At 40.3% G+C, this 22,881-nt stretch overlaps 1 protein-coding gene across 1 annotated transcript in view; it reads right to left on the bottom strand.

The window, feature by feature from the left end:
- The window catches only part of LOC126284495 (ribosome biogenesis protein BMS1 homolog), a 98,862-nt gene that overhangs the window by 27,257 nt on the left and 48,724 nt on the right, over window positions 1-22,881 (bottom strand). The window contains exons 8-12 of the mRNA XM_049983459.1: window positions 18,747-18,877; window positions 5,598-6,176; window positions 5,128-5,501; window positions 2,318-2,505; window positions 568-757 (exon numbers count right to left, since the gene is read on the bottom strand). Of these exons, the coding sequence (XP_049839416.1) occupies window positions 568-757; window positions 2,318-2,505; window positions 5,128-5,501; window positions 5,598-6,176; window positions 18,747-18,877 (1,462 nt within the window). The remainder of the gene's footprint in view (window positions 1-567; window positions 758-2,317; window positions 2,506-5,127; window positions 5,502-5,597; window positions 6,177-18,746; window positions 18,878-22,881) is intronic.

Genomic DNA, 22,881 nt, shown 5'->3' with positions numbered 1-22,881 from the left:
AGCTCAGAAACCATATAAGATTTTCACTGAAAATTTTCGCGATTCGCCTTGTTCTCGAGATACTGGTAACCTGGGAAAGTTACAATGAAGTACCCCCAGGCGACAAACCACTGGTTTTTCGAAAAAAAATGTTCCCTACAAACAATGAGTATTTTTTCACGAAGAATGCAAATATGGAATAAAAAATAGGTGCTGTCATTTGAAAAAATGAACTTGGCCTTGGTTTGACGTTGAGAACAGGGTTCAATGACATTTTGAGGTAATCACCCCATGACCCTCCTTAAACTTTACAACTTTTACTCAAGATGAAAAAAGAGAAGTGACATTTCTTTCATACTAACTTATATAATTAGTCTACATACTAACTTCTATAATTAGTCTAATGCACCACCTGCAAGTAAATTAGTACAAATTGAATACAAAATGCTTAAAATACATAGCTGAACCTAAAGTAGTGCCTAATTTAGAAACTATACACAGTTTTCTGTGAAAAAATTTCATTTATTTACATTCTGAGATTTGACACATTTATTTCCTAATATAGAATTGTCTTATTTCTAAACTCACTTGTTTGGTCAGGCTTCTTGTCACGTTCACCTACATCACTGCTTCCATGCTTTTCACCAGTTTCCAAGTCTTCAAAATCACCAAACATTTCATCATCACTTAACACATCATCCAGTTTTAAAAGTTCTTCAGCATCTTCCGACTGTTTCCACTTCCCAGTGACAAAGCAATCTCTTATAAGCTCCTGTACCTAGAAGACAGATTGAAATATTAAATATCCACACCTAAATGTGTAAGAAGAAGAACAATAAATAAAGTCAGCAACTACATTCAATGTGCAAATTAATGTGTGTCTAGGTAAATTTGGAATATTTTGCTTCGATAACAATAACAAACTAAACCTCACAGTGAATATTAAGAAATGGAAAGTAGTGCTTCTCCTTTACACAGCTACACTATGTGATCAAAAGTATCCAGACATCTGGCTGAAAATGACTTACACATTCGTGGCACCCTCCATCGGTAATGCTGGAATTCAATAGGGTGTTGCCCCACCCTTAGCCTTGGTGAAGCTTCCACTCTCGCAGGCATACATTCAATCAGGTGCTGGAAGGTGTCTTAGGGAATGGCAGCCCCTTCTTCACAGAGTGCTGCACTGAGGATAGGTATCAATGTCGGTCGGTGAGGCCTAGCACGAAGTTGGCGTTCCAAAACATCCCACAGGTGCTCTATAGGATCCAGGTCAGGACTCCGTGCAGGCCAGTCTATTACAGGGATGTTATTGTTGTGTAACTACTGCAACACAGGCCGTGCATTATGACCAGGTACTCGATTGTGTTGAAAGATGCAATCGTCAACCCTGCATTGCTCTTCAACAGTGGGAAGCAAGAAGGTGCTTAAAACATCAATGTACGCCTGTTCGTGATAGTGCCATGCAAAACAACAAGCGGTGCAAGCCCCCTACATGATAAACACAACCACACCATAACATCGCCTCTGAATTTTGCTGTTTGCACTGCACATGCTGGCAGATGACGTTTACCCGGCATTCACCACACCCACACCCTGCCATCGGATCGCCACATCGTGTACCATGATTCATTACTCTACACAACATTTTTCCACTGTTCAATCGTCCAATGTTTAGGCTCCTTAAACTAAGCAAGGCATTGTTTAGCATTTACTGGCATGATGTGTGGCTTATGAGCAGCTGCTCGACCATGAAATCCAAGTTTTCTCACCTCCTATCTAACTTTCATAGTAACTGCAATGGATCCTGGTACAGTTTGGAATTTCTGCGTAATGGTCTGCATAGATGTCTGCCTATTACACATTATGACCTCCTTCAACTGTCGGCGGTCTTCATCAATCAAGAGACGAGGTTGGCCTGTAAGCTTTTGTGCTGTACATGTCCCTACACATTTCAAAATGTAAGTTTTTGGTGGTGTCTGGATACTTTTGATCACATAGTGTAAGTAAACAAAGGCAGAAAAAACATGTTAAAATGCAGCAGATATTACAAAGAAAAGATTAAATTGCCAGAATTATTCAGGTATGATTTGGGAAAAAAGAATCTTTCTTTCTTCTGAAGAAAAAGCCCTGTCTTCAGAAATTTAGGACTCACTGCTATTTTTCACACATTGCTATTTCCTCACTACTCTACATGAAATCTTTATCATGAAAAAATTGCTTCTTATTGTAACTGAAATGGTTTGGCCAACATTCCCTACAACGAAAAGTTTTCCCCCTCCTCCTCTTTCATACTGTAATTCTATGCGGAAGCGTGACTTATTTTTGTTGACTAATGTACCTCCGACAGAGACCAGTCATGCAGTTGTGTGATGGGGAACCTGGCACAGTCCTCAGCATCACAGAGTTCTTTAGCTTCCTGCTGCTGCTGTTGTCGCTGCCTCACAACTCTGAACAATCCTCCAACCTCTTCCACACCTTCCTCAGCATTTGTTTCCATATTCTGCTCATTTTCCTTGTTGTAATTCCCTAAAATGTAAGACAACAATGTAAATGACTCAGAGACTTGCATTTATTATATGGCACAACAGGCAAATATCTAGCTGCGATGGAAGTGGAGGGGATATAGACAAGATAGAACTTTATAGTTTTCCAAATGAATAACTGGCAGTCCTATTTTATCAACTCAAATAATTAATGATTCAAAAGTTCCCGTGAACGCCCTCACAATGCCTAATTTCTTGCACTTATAACACACCCCTTTTACTTAAAAATAGGTATATAATGGTATATTTTATGTGCTGTTATTCTATCACCAGCTCACCTGTAGCTGTCCATTTTAATAAAAACATTAATAACACTCATATTTACGTACTGCTGTTCTAGTAACACAAAAACACTCCATCGTAAAATGCAGTTCACACATTTATTTTCTCTTTGGATTTATAGGATTTCCTAATCTCAGTTTTAATACAAAAGAATTTTCTGAGTTTACTGGTACCTATTTATAAAACCATAATTTTAGACACGTGGTCTTTTTTAACAAAAGTGATTGTAATATTTTTTTTTTACTGAAACTGTGCAAATTGCTATAATGTATGTTGTCACACTTAGTTTATTTAATATATGCAAATATTGGTCAGTTATGAAATGAACAACTGTTATAAATATAATGATAAGAAGTGTGCACTTGCAATTAAGGTATACACTGAAAATTCTCCTAATTGTTCTGCCTACACTTGTATAAACAATACTGTTTCACAAGTCACAATAAAAGCTAGTAAAATTTATCCACAATCAGTGCTAATCTGCAATATTCTGACAATATTCTCTTCATTCTCATGTCTGATGTCTCATCTGAAAGTGAACAATTTGGTTTCACAGGCTTAATTTTCAGTACCAGAATACCTGTGTCAGAAAATATTATTATTAGCAGTAGCATTATGTTTCAGTTTTCGAAGATTAATTTTCTCTATTCTGACAAATATTTCACAGTTAAGCACATCATTAATACTGAAATTTATAACATTACACAACAGCTAGGAGTGAAGAAATGTGTTTGGTTAATATTATGAAAAGGCTAGACTACCAGAGATGTTGAGTCATAGACAGGCACAACAAAAAGACCACTAAACATAAGGCCTCCTCCTGAAATAGGCAATACACACACATTCACACAAACACATCTCTCACACACGACCACTGTCTCTGGCTTCTGAGATGATGGCCGTCTGCCCACGTATTTAGTAGTCTTTTTGTTGTGAGTGTCTGTGACTCAACATCCCCGCTACATGGTGAGTAGCAATCTATCCTTTTTATAATATATTAAACAATGGAAAATCCAGGATGGAATGTAACAAAACCAGAGAAGGAAAATTGCTACTCACCTTATAGCGGAGATGCTGAGACACGCACTACAAAAAGATCCTAACAGTTAAAGTTTTTGGCCATTAAGGCCTTTGTCAGCAGTACACACACACACACACACACACACACACACACACACACAAACGCGCGCGCTAACACAACTTGCACACACATCTGCAGTCTCAGGGAGCTGAAATCACACTGCAAGCAGCAGCACCAGTGCATGAGGGGAGTGGCAATTGGGTGGGGGTAAGGAGGAGTCTGGGGCGGGAACGGGTAGGGATAGTATGGTGGGAGCGGCATACAGTGAAGTGTTGCAGCTTAGATGGAGGGCAAGAGAGAAGGTGCGGAGGGGGGATGGGGTAAGCGGAAAGAGAAATAAAAAATTCAAAGACTGGGTGTAGCGTTGAAATGACAGCTGTGTAGTGCTGGAATGGGAACAGAGGGGTGGGGGGTTGGATGGGTGAGGACAGTGACTAACAAAGGTTGAGGCTAGGAGGGTTATGGGAACAGGATGTATTGCAGGGAAATTTCCCACCTGCGCAATTCATAAAAGCTGGTGTTGGTGGGAAGGACCCGCATGGCACAGGCTGTGAAGCAGTCATTGTGATGAGGGATAGCATGTTTGGCAGCGTGTTCAGCAACAGGGTGGTCCACTTGTTTTTTGGCCACAGTTAGTCAGTGGCTACATAAAATGCAGCACAGTGGTTGCAGCTTAGCTTGTAAATCACATGACTGGTTTCACAGGTAGCCCTGCCTTTGATAGGATAGGCAATGTTAGTGACAGGACTGGAGTAGGTGGTGGTAGGAGGATGTATGGGACAGGTCTTGCATCTAGGTCTCTTACAGGGATATGAGCCAAGAGGTAAGGGATTGCGAGCAGGGTTTGTGTAAGGGTGGACGAGTATATCGTGTGGGTTCAGTGGACGGCAGAATACCACGGTAGGAGGGGTGGGAAGGATAGTGAGCAGGACATTTCTCATTTCAGGACACGACGAGAGGTAATCGAAACCCTGGCAGGGAATGTAATGCTCCAGTCAATATAATATAGTCATCATTCCATCCTGAATTTTCCTTTGTCTGAATGTTTTTGGTCAAGGACACAGAGAGCTTCACGTGAATGAGCAAAGTTGTAAACAAGGGCTATTACTACAAAAGCTTACCAACATATTTTAGTATTAATTCTTAAAAGACAGTGTGGATAGGCAAGTAACTGCAACAAAGGATACAAATGGCACTAAGAATTATACTGCTAATGCATCTGTTGTTTATCTAGTTTCATACCATAAACAAGCTTCCAAAGACTCCGAGTATTAGCCTGCCTTTCCAGAAAGGCATCTGCAGCCTTCTTAGCAAGGTTTTCTTTCCAGCGTGTGGCTGACAGCTCGGCAGTACTTTCAGCAGCTTCTTCATCAGACCCACTATCATTATCACTGTTCTCCTCTGTACTCTGTCCATCAGATGTAACACCTGAATCTTTCTTTGAATCACTGCATTCATCCTCTGAATCTGATGAATCTGAACTATCATAGTCTGAAACAGAACTTTCCACATCTTCATCCCAAGCTTTCTTTTTCTGGGATTTTTCTAATTTTAACAATGCCTCAGATATTCTACTTTTAATTTCCTTATCTTTTACTGTACTTGTTTCATGATAGCTGCAATGAAGAAAATGAAACAAACATATAAAGTAAATTAAAGGATTGTACATAAATATTACAAAACCAAATAAATCCATAATGTATATTGCATACCTCATATCATTATTTTTTGTCCTTTCAAGCCCTGTGTTACAATCTTCCTTTGTGTCATCAATCACTGCATTATTTTCAATATCACTCTCTTCAGTGTCACTATCTGACGTGGAGTCACCCATGGTTGCCAATAACTTCTTCTTCACTCTAGCCACCGAGTTTGAGCTCAAGTCCAAATTTTTACAACCAGCCTCTACAACAGTTTTAGCACCTTTGTGTCTGTCCTCTATCCTCAGTTTCTTCTTGGGTATACTCTTATCAGTTACCTTTCTACGTTTTTTCTTTTGATTAATTACTAGTTCTTCATCATCATCATCATCATCATCATCATCATCATCATCATCATCATCATATGACACTCTGTTATGACTATCTTCATCACCGTCACCATCAATAGCACATTCCTCCTCCTCCTCCTCCTCCTCCTCCTCTTCTTCTTCTTCTTCTTCTTCTTCTTCTTCTTCATCTTCTTCTTCCTCCTCTTCCTCTTTTTCTTCTTCTTCATCGACATTAACACCATTGGTGACACACTTGCCTGAAGTGTCATCTTTGCCGTTATTCTTATTTCCTTTTGATTTTCTGAAGATAATAATTACAAGAAAAAATAAGTAAAATTAATGAATTTTTTTAATAGAAGGTATATTTCTTAAGATGTGATTTAAAACAGACATAAACTGAACAAATTAATATCATACACACAAGAAATATCTTACAACACAACACAACACAACACAACACAACACAACACAGAAAGTGGTGGTGGTGGTTAGAGTTTAACGTCCCGTCGACAACGAGGTCATTAGAGACGGAGCGCTAGCTCGGGCTAGGGAAGGATTGGGAAGGAAATCGGTCGTGCCCTTTCAAAGGAACCATCCCAGCATTTGCCTGAAACGATTTAGGGAAATCACGGAAAACCTAAATCAGGATGGCCGGAGACGGTATTGAACCGTCGTCCTCCCGAATGCGAGTCCAGTGTGCTAACCACTGCGCAACCTCGCTCGGTCAAAACAGAAAACTAAGAAAAATGAGCATGGTTGGCAGACAGATTGTTGTCTCCTCTATCTTTGTCCAGTGTCTGTACTGTTACCATCTGCCTAACAGCTGCAGTTCTTCCCTTTTATTTTTGCAGTTTCCTACATGCTCTCCTTCATAAAGAAAGAACTGTTCCAAAAATTAGAAAAAAAGAAAGAGAATTTGAGTTCAATGCCCATCAACAACATCGTCTTTAGAGATGGAGCACAACTTTGGGTTAAAAGAGGATGGGATACGGGATCAGATGTATCCTTTAGCTTCCTGGCATATGCCTGGAACAATCTAAGGAAATTACTGAAAACCAAAATCTGGATGGCCTGTTAGGGATTTTAACTATCATCCTAACGAAAGCAAGTCCCATGTGCTAACCCCTCTGCCACCTCACTCGGTCCAAAAATTGGAGATTCAAAGTCTGCTTTTATCTGTGTCAGTACTATAACAACATTAGGCACCCAAAATAAACATGTCAAAAAAAAATTTGCATCATCCCGGTTCCCAGAACTTGGGAAGATAGACATTGAGTGTGGATTTGCATCACAGACACAGTCCCTTTGATTATTCAGAGCTGTCACTAAACCTGTACAAAAGCGTAAACAACAATGCATGAGCAGCACCTATTAGACTGAGGGGGGTCTGACAGCCAATCAGTTCCAGTCATTCCACCAGAAAGGAAGTACATGTCTCGTGTTGTCTGTAGTTCAACCAGTCCTAGATAGTCAATACTGCAGTTTGATCATGTCCACATTGTTACTTTGTGCCAGCAAGGGCTCTCAACAAGGGAAGTGTCCAGGTGTATTGGAGAGAACAAAAGCAATGTTGTTCGGACATGGATGGGATACAGAGAGACAGGAACTGTCGATGACATACCTCGCACAGGCCACTCAAGGGGTCACTACTGCAGTGGATGACCGCTACCTATGGATTATGGCTCAGAGGAACCCTGATAGTAATGCCATCATGTTGAATAAGGCTTTTTGTGCAGCCACAGGACGTCATGTTACGACTCAAACTGTGCGCAATAGGCTGCATGATGTGCAACTTCACTCCCAACATCCATGGCAAGGTCCATCTTTGCAACCATGACACCATGCAGAACAGTACAGATGGGCCCCAACAACATGCCAAATGGACCATTTGGGATTGGCATCATGCTCTCTTCAGCTATGAGTGTCGCATATGCCTTCAACCGGACAACTGTCAGAGACATATTTGGAGGCAATCTGGTCAGGCTGAATGCCTTAGACACACAGTCCAGTGAGTGCAGCAAGGTGGAGGTTCACTTCTGTTTTAGGGTGACATTATGTGGGGTCGACATATGCCACTGGTGGTCATGGAAGGTGCCGTAACAGCTGTACGATACGTAATGCAATCCTCTGACCGATAGTGTAACCATATAAGCAGCATGCTGGTGAGGCATTCGTCTTCATGGACGGCAACTGACATGAACCCTATTGAACAGGGCTGTTTATGGACAACGTGACCCTCCAACCACTCTGAGGAATCTACACCGAATTGCATTGAAGAATCGGGCAATCTGGACCAACAGTGTCTTGATGAACTTGTGGATAGTATGCCACGATGAATACAAGCATGCATCACAAATACAGGCATGCAAGAGGATGTGTTGCTGGGTATTAGAGGTACCGGTGTACAGCAATCTGGACCACCACCTCTGAAGGTCTCGCCGTATGGTGGTACAACATGCAATGTGTGGTTTTCATGAACAATAAAAAGGGCGGAAATGATGTTTATGTTGGTCTCTATTCCAATTTTTTGTACAGGTTCCAGAACTCTTGGAACCGAGGTGATGCAAAACGTTTTTTACGTGTGTAGTATTAATATTTGATGTAAATGAAAGGTGAATAAGGGAAAATGTTTTTCAGTCACTTCTGGCTGGGATTAAAGATCATTTTAGCTTCCCATGTGCCAGTGTGTCCACTGACAGTGAATTGCAAAGCCACCTTCAGTTAAGTGGTTGTGTATCAAATATAAATTATTTTCATAACATTTTGTTCTTGCAAGAAGAGTACACCTACATGCAACTGCTCACTGTGCTATAAGATAATTATAATAGTCTCATTTTTATGGAACTGTCCTCTATAGTACATGTGAAGTGGTTTCATTGCTAAATGAAAAAACAGCGAATTCTGCAAAAAATCTTGTTTATTAGGAAAAAGCTGACATTTGGCACAAAAATTACAATTGTGGCTGCCGTATTGTGTAGCTGTGTTAGAAATTCATTCATTAATTAAATTTAAATTAGCTGGCATTAATGACACTTTACAGATATCAACTTCTGACCAAGCACACACAGAAGTAAATTTCCCAGTTTAATTTTAAAGCTATGGGAAGAGAAGCATATGCAAATAACATAAAGTAGTGTTGAACACAACCAACCTATGCACCTATGTGTAACAGAACATACTGAATGATATTTTCACTCTGCAGCAGAGTGTGCACTGATATGAAACTTCCTGGCAGATTAAAACTGTGTGCAGGACCGAGATTCGAACTCGGGACCTTTGCCTTTCGCGGGCAAGTGCTCTACCATCTGAGCTACCCAAGCACGGCTCACGCCCCATCCTCACAGCTTTACTTCTGCAAGTACCTCATTTCCTACCCTCCAAACTTAACAGAAGCTCTCCCGCAAAACTTGCAGAACTAGCACTCCTGAAAGAAAGGATATTGCGGAGTTGGTACAGCACTTCCCCGCGAAAGGCAAAGCTCCCAAGTTCGAGTCTCGGTCTGGCACACAGTTTTAATCTGCCAGGAAGTTTCATATCAGCGCACACTCTGCTGCAGAGTGAAAATATCATTCTGGAAACATCCCCCAGGCTGTAGCTAAGCCATGTCTCCACAATATCCTTTCTTGAGGAGTGCTAGTTCTGTAAGTTTCGCACGAGAGCTTCTCTTAAGTTTGGAAGGTAGGAGACGAGGTACTGGTAGAAGTAAAGCTGTGAGGACAGGGCGTGGGTAGCTCAGTTGGCAGAGCAGTTGCCCACAAAAGGCAAAGGTCCCGAGTTCGAGTCTCGGTGCGGCACACAGTTTTAATCTGCCAGGAAGTTTCAGAACATACTGTTCAGGAAGAGTCCAAAATCCAAAACAATCCTAGAGAACTAGAGAGGCTGTGAAGAGACCTTCATATTGCTGCTACCGGTACACTAGGTGCTGCTGTCTTTTCATGATACATTCTGTTAAAATATAGCATACTAAAATTTGTCCAATGCACACAATGTGCACTGGTGCATTCTTTTGCTAAAGTTGCAACACATGGTACCTCTAATATTATTTTGTCCAGTGTCAGTGACTACATGACTAGGAGGAGGAATACAACTTGCCACACTGTAGCTTCACTGATCACAGAACATTACCCAGCAACATTGGCAGTTCTTTCTTGTACTGACAAATGAAGCTTTAGCTCCACTTTAACAAAACAGTATACAGGAGGACAACATGTTATACCACAGTCTATCCCACAAACACTTTCCTAATGATATCTTCCTAGTATCTAAGTTTGCTAACACACGCTCGTGCAGTGATGCCTGACTCAAAAGTATTTAGTTCAAATGCTCGTGATGGAAGAAATTTTTACCATCAGTATTTAGCTGGCAAGGGGAGGAGGGGTGATCCCATGACACTCTTGATAATTAGACTTTGCACTATTTCAACAACAACACAAAACATAACACAACATAGTAAGCACACTCATTAGAGTCACCCAAACTTACACCACGAAGGAAAAAGGCCATTGTGGTTAAAGGAAGAAAATACTTTCTGATCATGCAGCTGGCTTACCACACAGGATTTCTGATGGACAATGTAATGCAGCTTTGTTCTTTATTTCCCTTAACCATTTATAACATTAGTTTTACATGTGCCCTGGCAGTCAGCAGAAAGACATCTATTATCCCCGACTACAAAGATAAAGAATGTTATGTACTGTATGGTTTGCATCTCCTTCTGTGCTCGGTACATGGGTTGAATAGCTCGAAGAGTACTCAAGGAATTGGAGCATCAGTATCTGATCTGCTTCAGTGAGCTTAGTAAACAATTTTGGATAACTTATTGTGAATTCATTAAAATTTAAAGTCTGTGCTTCCTGTCCACTTCTTAAATCATTTTATTATCAGCTACAAGGAATAAGTACCGGAAAACCTGAAATGACATGGTAAGAAGTCCGAGAATGTTTTATACAGTAGTGCATGAAGACATAAAGGTAGCCACGGAAGTCTGATCTGCAGAACTGTCCAAGGATTGCCTTTCGCGGGCAAGTGCTCTAGCAACTGAGCTACCCAAGCACGACTCACACCCCACCCTCACAGCTTTACTTCTGCCAGTACCTCCTGTCCTACCTTCCAAACTTAACAGAACAAGATAAATCCCAACAAATGCTTTTCATGCTGTCTCCTCTAGCAGGACTGACTGGAAATAACTAAGTAGTTTTTTTGGATTCTAGGATCCTTGTCAGACAATAATAGGTTGGTCTTATACAGCAAGTGAAGACACCAGTATGACGACTTCTGAGAAATGTACAGTCCATCAGTCACTTTTACATAAAGACATGTCACAGAATTTCCTTTTATTAATGTCTTCTGGTTTGGGTGTTTGTGGATGCAATCTCTTGGGTCTTCAACAGTACAGAAGCCAAAAACAATATGGAGATGGAAGTATTGTTCTCCTTAGTGATAATGGAATGGAAATGCTGACTTCTTCCCTCTATAAATTCTCACCAGTGAAGCGGCACTGAATCCTCACTTTCAGTGACATGATTTAAGAGAAATGTGTTTATGCTCATAGAGGCGTTGTATGTTATTTGTAGAAATTTGATGACCTGGTAAATATGCTTATAATGTAATTAATTCGATGTTGGTCACTTTAAAGTGTTAAAACAACCTGCTAATTGGCTGAACAGCATGCACCTGCTCTGCTGAGAACACATCTCTGTGGCTTGGTTACGGAAACTGATGTGTCTGATTGGATTCAGATAGAGAAGTGGGTTCTGGAGTGCAAATATCAATCACTTGCCACTGAGCTGAGTTTGTGAGGAAGGGGAACTCCATGGAAGGTAAAAACCCTCATTCTCTTACTGGGAACGCATGACTCCTTTCATAATACTGTGCTCATCAATAAGTCAAACCATGGGGCAGACGGACATCAACATTAAAGCACATGGTTTGCACTAAAAATCTTCTACACAAGTGAGAGTGGCTGTGACATAAGAACAGGGAAAATCTATCTGTTACCAACTTAATGAGAAAGGCAAATAAATATTGTACAGTGTTGTGCTGAACACAATATGAACTTCTACTACAACTGCTTGAATATTTATCATGAACAGGACAGGAGTGCAGTTGTACTCATTGTCTGATTTGCATTTTGCCAGTTCCACTGAGATCATCATTACTGTGAATGCTGTGTCATTACGGCACAGGTGAGCAAGAAAATTCCTGACTCGTGTAGGTAGAAGCATGAGGATTTCCTTGGCACATGGAATTTCACTTCCTCCCACACAATGCTAGCTAAGTTACATCTTAAAGGAAACAGATAACTGGAGTCACTGTTGGCAGTAGCTACACCGCTCACTGAACACTGCACGACATTTAAAGAGAAAGAACTACTGTGATATATCAGCACTGTCTCTGCGGTCACTCCATATGTAATTGTACAAATGTCGACCATCTTTTACCCCTTTCCTGTGTACCCTATCACACTGATAAGAGTTCAGAACATGAACAATGGGAGGTCGAGGTCAGCTGAACAGCAGAAAACTGAAGTATACCGTGTGATTTATAGCCACTGCCAAACTAGTCAACTTTCTTGTCTTCATTCCATGCGGATTGTTCTGTAATCTTAACACTTACTGTTTCACTGAGCGAGGTAGTGCAGTGGCTAGCACACTGGACTCGCATTCGGGACGACGAGGGTTCAATCCCGCGTCCGGCCATCCTGATTTAGGTTTTCCGTGATTTCCCTAAATCACTCCAGGGAAATGCCGGGATGGTTCCTCTGAAAGGGCATGGCCGACTTCCTTCCCCATCCTTCCCTAATCCGATGAGACCGATGACCATGCTGTCTGGTCTCCTTCCCCAAACAACCAAACCAACCAACTTACTGATTCTTTCAATTATAGAATTCAGGACTGAGTGACTATATTTCCCTCACAGTGTTCATGAATGAAAGAAAGCAGTTATGTCAAGAGTTGCACAAACAAGCAAGGATAGTGTGTCATTTGTGAGAACTTTAAAAGACAATCTTGTACCAAACCCCAGTTGGCCCATGGCACTTGTCGAACCATTGTCAAATGGAGGGAATAGATGGTAGAAGCCTGTGGGTTCCGTTTAAAGACTGTTCGCAGAAAATGTAGTGAAGCTAAAGTGTCTATCCAAGTCTATTGCACAGCTGTTTTCAAGTAACCAGATAATCAAATATATGCACACAAATAATTGAAAAAATATAGAAAAAAGAAAGTATTGGGTGACCTACAGAATTTTGCAAACAGTATTTTGTGAAAGTACTCAGCAATTATACAATTCAGGACTGAGAGCAAACAGACTATGTTAAGGTTAGTGAATGATATATGTTTCGGATATTAGAAAATGGACAATGGTAAGAAACTACTTGTAGAACGTAATGACTCCATATTTTACAGACTATAAGACTCACTTTTTTCTTCGAAAAATTGCCTCCAAAATTCAGGTGCTCCTTATACTCTAAATTAATATAAAAATATTCAGTGCTTCATTTCAAATTCCCGCCAGTCTTAAAAATGGCAGTATATCCAATGCCGCACGAAACCTATCTCTATCTGGCAACACTGGATTCAACTGGCACCAGCTGTGCACCAAAGTAACAAAAATGAGTTTTTAGGGAATCACAAGCTTACTAACACAATCTCCCTCCCGCCCCGCCATTGAGTAAATGTGCACATAGAGGACTGAATGTAAAATGGCTAAAACTAGAAGATGATGTAATGAAATGGATTACAGAACACCATCAAAATAGCACTGACATTAATACAAAAATGATTCAAATACACACTCGTGATCTAGCCTTACAGTAGAACTTAACAGATGATAAGGGTGGAGTTGACTGGTGCTACAGGATCATAAGGTGTCATGTATTTAGCATGCAATACAAAACCAAAATAGCTCAAAAATGCCACAAGAGTATGACAAGAAAATATCATCTTTGGATCACTTTATTATTCAATATCGAAAGAAAACCAGTGTGGAACTAAGCCGAATAGGAAATATGAATGACATCTGATGTGCCAAGTAACATAACTGTTGCCATGAAAGGTGCTGAAACTGTAACTGTGAGGGCTATCCACAAAGTACATTACGTTTTGGAATTAAAAATGAATAAAGTATTGGAAATTAAATACTACTTTTCTACATAGTTCCCATTTAATTAAGGCACTTATCGTAGCGATGGACAAGCTCGGAAATTCCTTCGTCGTAAAATTCAGCCGCCTGTGCCTTCAACCGCGTGGTTACCTCTTCTTGAAGCTGTGCGTCGTCATCAAAACACTGCATAGCCAACCACTTCTTCATTGCTGGGAATAAGTGGAAGTCGCTCGGTGCCAGGTCGGGACTGTACGGCGGATGAGGAAACAACTCCCACTTAAAAGATTCGAGAACTTCACAAGTGGCATTTGCCGTGTGGGCCCGAGCGTTGTCATGAATCAGCAAGATCTTTGAGCCCAACTTTCCCCTACGCTTGTTTTGTATTGCTCTTCTGAGGTTGTGCAGAGTTTGGCAATACCTTTGAGAGTTTATTGTAGTGCCTCTTTCCAGGATATCCACAAAAATCACACCCTTTTCTGTCCCAAAAGAGGTAACCATGTGGTTGAAGGCGCAGGCAGCCGAATTTTACGACGAAGGAATTTCCAAGCTCGTCCATTGCTACGATAAGTGCCTTAATTTAAATGGAAACTATGTAGAAAAGTAGAATTTAAGAGTGGCTTTCATCTGTAAATAATAAAAAAATTTCCAATACTTCATTTATTATTAATTCCAAAACGTAATGTACTTTGTGAATAGCCCTCGTATAAAAACAAGTGGACATGAAAAAATGCACTACACTGTTGTCCTTTCATATTTCGTTGACAGTGCTCAACTTAGTCCAATGACCATTTTCAAGCACAAAACAATATCAAAACTTTCTGAAATACCACCAGATGGTGATGTTCACAAACATGACAAGGGTTGGACGGAGGAGGCTGATACGAAGTTATGGATTAACAGAGTGTGGGAGAGAAGGAAAGGAGCTTTATTGAAGAAGATTTCTCTTCTTGTGCTAGATCAGTTCAGTAATGATTTGAAAAATTCTGTGAAAGAGAAACTAAGACAGGGAAATGCAAAACTTGCTATTATTCCAGGTTGTCTAAATCAGGATTACAACCTCTTTACATCTCAATAAATAAACCATTTAAAGTGTATATGAGAGAAGAATTTAACAAATGGATGATGGATGAAACCCAACATGAATTCAAGTCCGAGGGAGCTTTAAAATGACCTACAAACAAGTGTGTCAATGGATAGAACAGTCATGCTCTAGAGTGAGAGAAAACATTGTTAAATCTTTCAAGGATTGTGGCACAAGTAATGTTCTTGATGGCAGGGAAGACCATCTTACATATGAAGAAGACAATGAGGAAGAAGAAGAAGAAGAAGAAGAAGAAGAAGAAGAAGAAGGAAGTTCAGATGATGATTTTCATGTATTTTAAAGGTCAGTTTGGTTTTATAAACTAAGAATTTTTTTAGTCTCGCTTTGCAGCCTAATCATAAAAATGGTACAAATGTTATTTTTCAAAAAAATTACTTGAAAATTAAGGTGAATCTTATAGTTTGTAGCGTCTTTTAGTCCATAAAATAGTGTACTGATCTGAGGACTACATTTTTGAGTACATTGTAAGTGGTCAAACAAGCTAGCATATTTCAAATTTATTACATAAATGCAACTCATATAAAAAAAAGGCCATGCCAGAATATATGCAGGAAAATGGGCGATGGGTTTGGTGGACTAAAAGTTCCAATTGACGTAGGTGGTCGACTTAAAATGCTCCGCATCAGATTGGTAAAAACTGGGTTTATTTCCCAGAGCTAGGCTGATTTGCAAGATGTCAAGAGTTAAGAATTCTGAGAATTATCTTCCTGAAATGATGTACAGTGACTCTAAAAGATGGTGCAGAGAACAACTGATACCATATCTAGCTGAGTATTCAGTGACTGTCATGGACAATGTGAGCATACCCTCTGTGGAACTGATCAAAGCCCCAACTATGGATACCAAAGTGGCAGACATTAATGCGTGGCTGTCCCCTATTAGTTCATCACATATCAGAGCAGAGTTGCTGGATCCTGTCAATGACCATATGTCTGTGTACTGAATTTACAAGAGGGATACAATTGTGAAGCAGCATGGACATTTTAGTCAACCTCCATAGCATTGTCACTATAACCCAAAAATAGTTGGTATGGACTTAGGTGCAGTCTTATATTGTGGAGGAGGACAATACTTCTAGAAGTGAAGATGGTGGGAGAGTTACACCTGAAGCATCCACCAACTCCATCATCAAAATGCATAAGACCATGGAAAAACTGCAGGACAGAGATTGCTATAAATTGGTGGAGAGACAATTATGGAACCTTTTGCTACAAATCTTCATGGTGTAAGTCATCTGTGTCAGGCAGTGAAAACAACAGCATCTATTTCTTACATTTACTTATGGAGTTATGTTGGTGATCATGTCTGCAGCTGGATTATAAATTATTACTAGCCAGTTATTCCTCTTTGGGCATATAATATAGCAGTTTTCTTCATAAGACACTTAATTCTATGTAAATACATAATGCAAATACATTGAATGTAAGACAGTATACATCACAAGCAGGTGGAACAACAAAACAAAATTAGCCTTCAGTAGCTCATTACATGATTTGCATCTGACATCTTTAAGGTCAAACATTTTTACAGCTTGATAATGCTTCAAACTTATTCTACCTACATGGATAAATTATGCATGCAATGCAAAAAGTTGTTTGATTAATAAAATGGGTTGTTGTTGTTCAAAGACAAAACACTAAACTTGGAAAGTTTTTAAAAGGAATGAGTTCCACCATCGACATGATTACAAACAATGCTGTGAGTGTGTGCTACTGAGAATGCTTCAGTGGAACAATACAGGGTGTTGCAAAAAGGTATGGCCAAACTTTCAGGAAACATTCCTCACACACAAATAAAGAAAAGATGTTATGTGGACATGTGTCTGGAAACGCTTAATTTCCGTCTTAGAGCTTATTTTAGTTTCGTCAGTATGTACTGTACTTCCTCCAACCACCGCCAGTTGGCCCAATTGAAGGAAGGTAATGTTGACTTTGGTGCCTGTGTTGACATGCGACTCATTGCTCTACAGTACTAGCATCAAGCACATCAGTACATAGCATCAACAGGTTAGTGTTCATCACAAATGTGGTTTTGCAGTCAGTGCAATGTTTACAAATGCGGAGTTGGCAGATGGATTAGCACAGGGCAATAACCGTGTCGCGGTACGTTTGTATCGAGACAGATTTCCATAACGAAGGTGTCCCGACAGGACAGGAAGACGTTCAAAGCAATTGATCGGCATCTTAGGGAGGACGGAACATTCCAGCCTATGACTCGCGACTGGGGAAGACCTAGAACGACAAGGACACCTACAATGGACGAGGCAATTCTTCGTGCAGTTGACGATAACCCTAATGTCAGCGTCAGAGACATTGCTGCTGTACAAGGTAACGTTGACCACGTCATTGTATGGAGAGTGCTAGGGGAGAACCAATTCTTTCCGTACCATGTACAGCGTGTGGTGGCACTATCAGCAGCTGATTGGCCTCCACGAGTAAACTTCTGCGAATGGTTCATCCAACAATGTGTCAATCCTCATTTCAGTGCAAATGTTCTCTTTACGGATGAGGCTTCATTCCAACGTGATCAAATTGTAAATTTTCACAATCAACATGTGTGGGCTGACAAGAATCCACACGCAATTGTGCAATCACGTCATTAACACAGATTTTCGGTGAACGTTTGGGCAGGCATTGTTGGTGATGTCTTGACTGGGCCCCATGTTCTTCCACCTACGCTCAATGGAGCACATTATCATGATTTCATAAGGGATACTCTATCTGTGCTGATAGAACATGTGCCTTTACAAGTACGACACAACATGTGGTTCATGCACGATGGAGCTCCTGCACATTTCAGTCAAAGTGTTCGTACGCTTCTCAACAACAGATTCAGTGACCGATGGATTGGTAGACGCAGACCAATTCCATGGCCTCCACACTCTCCTGACCTCAACCCTCTTGACTTTCACTTATGGGGCATTTGAAAGTTCTTGTCTACGCAACCCGTGTACCAAATGTAGAGACTCTTCGTGCTCGTATTGTGGACGGCTGTAATACAATACGCCATTCTCCAGGGCTGCATCAACGCATCAGGGATTCCATGCGACGGAGGGTGGATGCATGTATCCTCTCGCTAATGGAGGACATTTTGAACATTTCCTGTAACAAAGTGTTTGAAGTCATACTGGGACGTTCTGTTGCTGTGTGTTTACATTCCATGATTAATGTGATTTGAAGAGAAGTAATAAAATGAGCTCTAACATGGAAAGTAGGCGATTCCGGACACATGTCCACATAACATATTTTCTTTCTTTGTGTGTGAGGAATGTTTCCAGAAAGTTTGGCCGTACCTTTTTGTAACACCCTGTATATATGCCAGTATAAATCAGCTGTCAGAATGCGTAAACTGACATAAGCTAACAGCTAATGTCACATCGTAATCTCTCTCTCTCTCTCTCTCTCTCTCTCTCTCTCTCCCTCTCTCCTCCCCCTCCCCTCCACCCTCTCCCCTCTGCGCAGAATGTAATCCTCACCTGCCTCGCTCTGGATTCTAGCAAAGTTTTCATTTGATACTATTGATACTATTTGTTTTCCATTTCACACTACACTGACACAGAGAGAAATTAAAACCAATTTGGTATTTAAAAAAATGAACTGTTGTGTTAATTAAAACTTAAATTAATTTTTAAAACAAAAATTAATCACAAGAACCAAACAGAAAACTTACTCTGGGACATCCGACGACTTAAGAGGTGCAGCATCTGAAAAGAGCTGAACTTCACTACGAGCTATCTTGCTATCCAGAGTCTCCTGTGTGTCCAATAAGCTGCTCACTAGGTTCTTAGTACCATCTTCCACCTATCAGATAGTTAACATATAATGTTTAATGAAAAATGAACAGCATGTAAATCCTTAAAAAGGTATTTCAGCTGATACAATGGTGAACAAGTTAATGAGCACTTTGAGACATGTGCTTTATCTGCTGGGACAGAAAACTGACCCCACTTATAGACGTGCTTTAATGCAATGGCTCATTTTCTTCAACAGGTTAAAATAAAGAGAGGAGGAGCAATATATTGCCAAGGACAGACAAGATAGGTCAGAGGGAAAGCTAGTTGACAGCTCGGAGGAAGAAAGCCTCAACTACACAGTGAGTCATTGTCCTTACTTCTGTCATTATTTTAAATAATAAATAAAAAAGGATAAAAATGGTTATGTGGCATATAGCACGGTGGAAGTAAGGTATTTGGCTTAAAGATGCTTTGACAATTTGCATTTGAATATTTATGCTTATTTATTCACGCAACTTCTTAATTAGTCTGGGTGAACACAATCTCAGACCATTCCCTTACAAAAAATTCTCAGCTGTTAACCTAGAATCAAACAGCACCCAAATCAGCAGCTAGCTCTTTTAACTATGTGTTTAGGTCAGTACTCTTTCACTACAACTCCTTTATTTACTCTGAGTTAGTTCTCACCTTTGACTCATTTTTAACAGTACAGAACCACACTGCAACAATGAATGTGTGGGAAGTGATCATATCTGCAATACACTGACGGAAAAAAATTCCAACTCTAAAAAAATAATCAATGTAGAGTAATGAAGTTTCAGGAATACATTTGTCTAGGTTAAATATTTAAGTGATTAACATTGCGAGATCACAAGTTAATGTAAGCACAAGAAAATGTGTGAAATGCTGGTACTTTAATAACTGGTGTAACAACCAGAATTTTGAATGCAAGCATGTAAATATACGTGCATTACGGAGTACAGGTGACAGATGTCAGTTTGTGGGATGGAGTTCCATGCCTGTTGCACTTGTCTGTCAATAGAGGCGTGGTTAATGTTGGTTGAGGATGACACCGAAGCTGCTGTCTGATGATGTCTCGTATGTGTTTGATTGGAAACATATCTGGTGTTCGAGCAGGTGAAGATAACATGTCAAGACACTGCAGAGCATGCTGGGTTATGACAGTGGTATGTCTGTGAGCATTATCCTGCTAAAAAATATACACTGGAATACATAATGAAGGCTTTCACAGCCAGATGTTGCTGACGAGTCTTCTGGTCAAAGAAACTTTTCAGTTCTTGACATCTTTGAAGGTGCTATTAGCAATGGTGAGTCTTGGTAATTAATCATTTAGAGAGTGCTCTCCAGCTATCATACAAAATCTCACACCCCAGACGGCCCCCCCTCTCCCCCCCCCCCCCCCCCCCCCCTCCCAGTGTAGATCCAGTGTGTTTACAAAGCAGACAGTTTGGTTGCAGACTCTCACCTTGCCTCCTCCTAACCAACACATGGCCATCATTGGCACTGGGACAAAACTAGCTTTCTTTAAAGAACACAACTGACTACCTCTCCTCCCTGCAATGAGCTCTCGCTTGACACCCCTGAAGTTGCAAATGGTCAATTGAATGCAGACTACAGAGTGACAGGCTCATAGCTACATCAAATAAACTATAATAAAAAGTAATACATTTAGTGGGAATTAGTGAAGTTCGGTGGCAGGAGGAACAAGACTTCTGGTCAGGTGACTACAGGGTTATAAACACAAAATCAAATAGGGGTTATGCAGGAGTAGGTTTAATAATGAATAGGAAAATAGGAATGCAGGTAAGCTACTACAAACAGCATAGTGAATGCATTATTGTGGCCAAGATAGATACGAAGCCCACACCTACTACAGTAGTACAAGTTTACATGCCAACTAGCTCTGCAGATGACGAAGAAATTGAAGAAATGTATGACGAGATAAAAGAATTTATTTAAATAGTGAAGGGTGACAAAAATTTAATAGTCTTGGATGACTGGAATTTGATAGTAGGAAAAGGAAGAGAAGGAAATGTAGTAGGTGAATACGGACTGGGGCAAAGAAATGAAAGAGGAAGCCGCCTGGTAGAATTTTGCACAGAGCACAACTTAATCATAGGTAACACTTCGTTCAAGAATCATAAAAGAAGGCTGTATACATGGAAGGAGCCTGGAGATACTAAAAGGTATCAGATAGATTATATAATGGTAAGACAGAGATTTAGGAACCAGGTTTTAAATTGTAAGACATTTCCAGGGGCAGATGTGGACTCTGTCCACAAACTATTGGTTATGACCTGTAGATTAAAACTGAAGAAACTGCAAAAATGTGGGAAATTAAGGAGATGGGACACGGATAAACTAAAAGAACCAGAAGTTGTACAGAGTTTCAGGGAGAGCATAAGGGAGCAATTGACAGGAATGGGGGAAAGAAATACAGTAGAAGAAGAATGGGTAGCTTTGAGGGATGAAGTAGTGAAGGTAGCAGAGGATCAAGTAGGTAAAAAGACGAGGGCTTGTAGAAATCCTTGGGTAACAGAAGAAATATTGAATTTAATTGATGAAAGGAGAAAATATAAAAATGCACTAAATGAAGCAGGCAAAAAGGAACACAGACGTCTCAAAAATGAGATCGACAGGAAGTGCAAAATGGCTAAGCAGGGATGGCTAGAGGACAAATGTAAGGATGTGGAGGCTTATCTCACTAGGGGTAATATAGATGCTGCCTACAGGAAAATTAAAGAGACCTTTGGAGATAAGAGAACCACTTGTATGAACATCAAAAGCTCAGATGGAAACCCAATTCTAAGCAAAGAAGGGAAAGCAGAAAGGTTGAAGGAGTATATAGAGGGTCTATACAATGGCAATGTCCTTGAGGACAATATTATGGAAATGGAAGACGATGTAGACGAAGATGAAATGGGAGATATGATACTGCGTGTAGAGTTTGACACAGCACTGAAAGACCTGAGTCGAAACAAGGCCCCCGGAGTAGACAACATTCCATTGGAACTACTGACAGCCTTGGAAGAGCCAGTCTTGACAAAACTCTACCATCTGGTGAGCAAGATGTATGAGACAGGGGAAATACCCTCAGACTTCAAGAAGAATATAATAATTCCAATCCCAAAGAAAGCAGGTGTTGACAGATGTGAAAATTACCGAACTATCAGTTTAATAAGTCACAGCTGCAAAATACTAACGCGAATTCTTTACAGACAAATGGAAAAACTAGTAGAGGCCGACCTTGGGGAAGATCAGTTTGGTTTCCGGAGAAATGTTGGAACACGTGAGGCAATACTGACCCTACGACTTATCTTAGAAGCTAGATTAAGGAAGGGCAAACCTACGTTTCTAGCATTTGTAGACTTAGAGAAAGCTTTTGACAATGTTGACTGGAATACTCTCTTTCAAATTCTGAAGGTGGCAGGGGTAAAATACAGGGAGCGAAAGGCTATTTACAATTTGTACAGAAACCAGACGGCAGTTATAAGAGTCGAGGGACATGAAAGGGAAGCAGTGGTTGGGAAGGGAGTGAGACAGGGCTGTAGTCTATCCCCGATGTTATTCAATCTGTATATTGAGCAAGCAGTAAAGGAAACAAAAAGAAAAATTTGGAGAAGGTATTAAAATCCATGGAGAAGAAATAAAAACTTTGAGGTTCGCCGATGACATCGTAATTCTGTCAAGAGACAGCAAAGGACTTTGAAGAGCAGTTGAATGGCATGCATAGTGTCTTGAAAAGAGGATATAAGATGAACATCAACAAAAGCAAAACAAGGATAATGGAATGCAGTCGAATAAAGTCGGGTGATGCTGAGGGAATTAGATTAGGAAGTGAGACACTTAAAGTAGTAAAGGAGTTTTGCTATTTGGGGAGCAAAATAACTGATGATGGTCGAAGTAGAGAGGATATAAAATGTAGACTGGCAATGGCAAGGAAAGCGTTTCTGAAGAAGAGAAATTTGTTAACATCGAGTATAGATTTAAGTGTCAGGAAGTCATTTCTGTAAGTATTTGTATGGAGTGTAGCCATGTATGGAAGTGAAT

This window comes from Schistocerca gregaria, chromosome 8, assembly GCF_023897955.1.
Source record: "Schistocerca gregaria isolate iqSchGreg1 chromosome 8, iqSchGreg1.2, whole genome shotgun sequence".
Lineage (NCBI taxonomy): Eukaryota > Metazoa > Arthropoda > Insecta > Orthoptera > Acrididae > Schistocerca > Schistocerca gregaria.
Note: the sequence above shows the minus strand (reverse complement) of the source record. Positions and strands in the feature narration are given on the sequence as shown.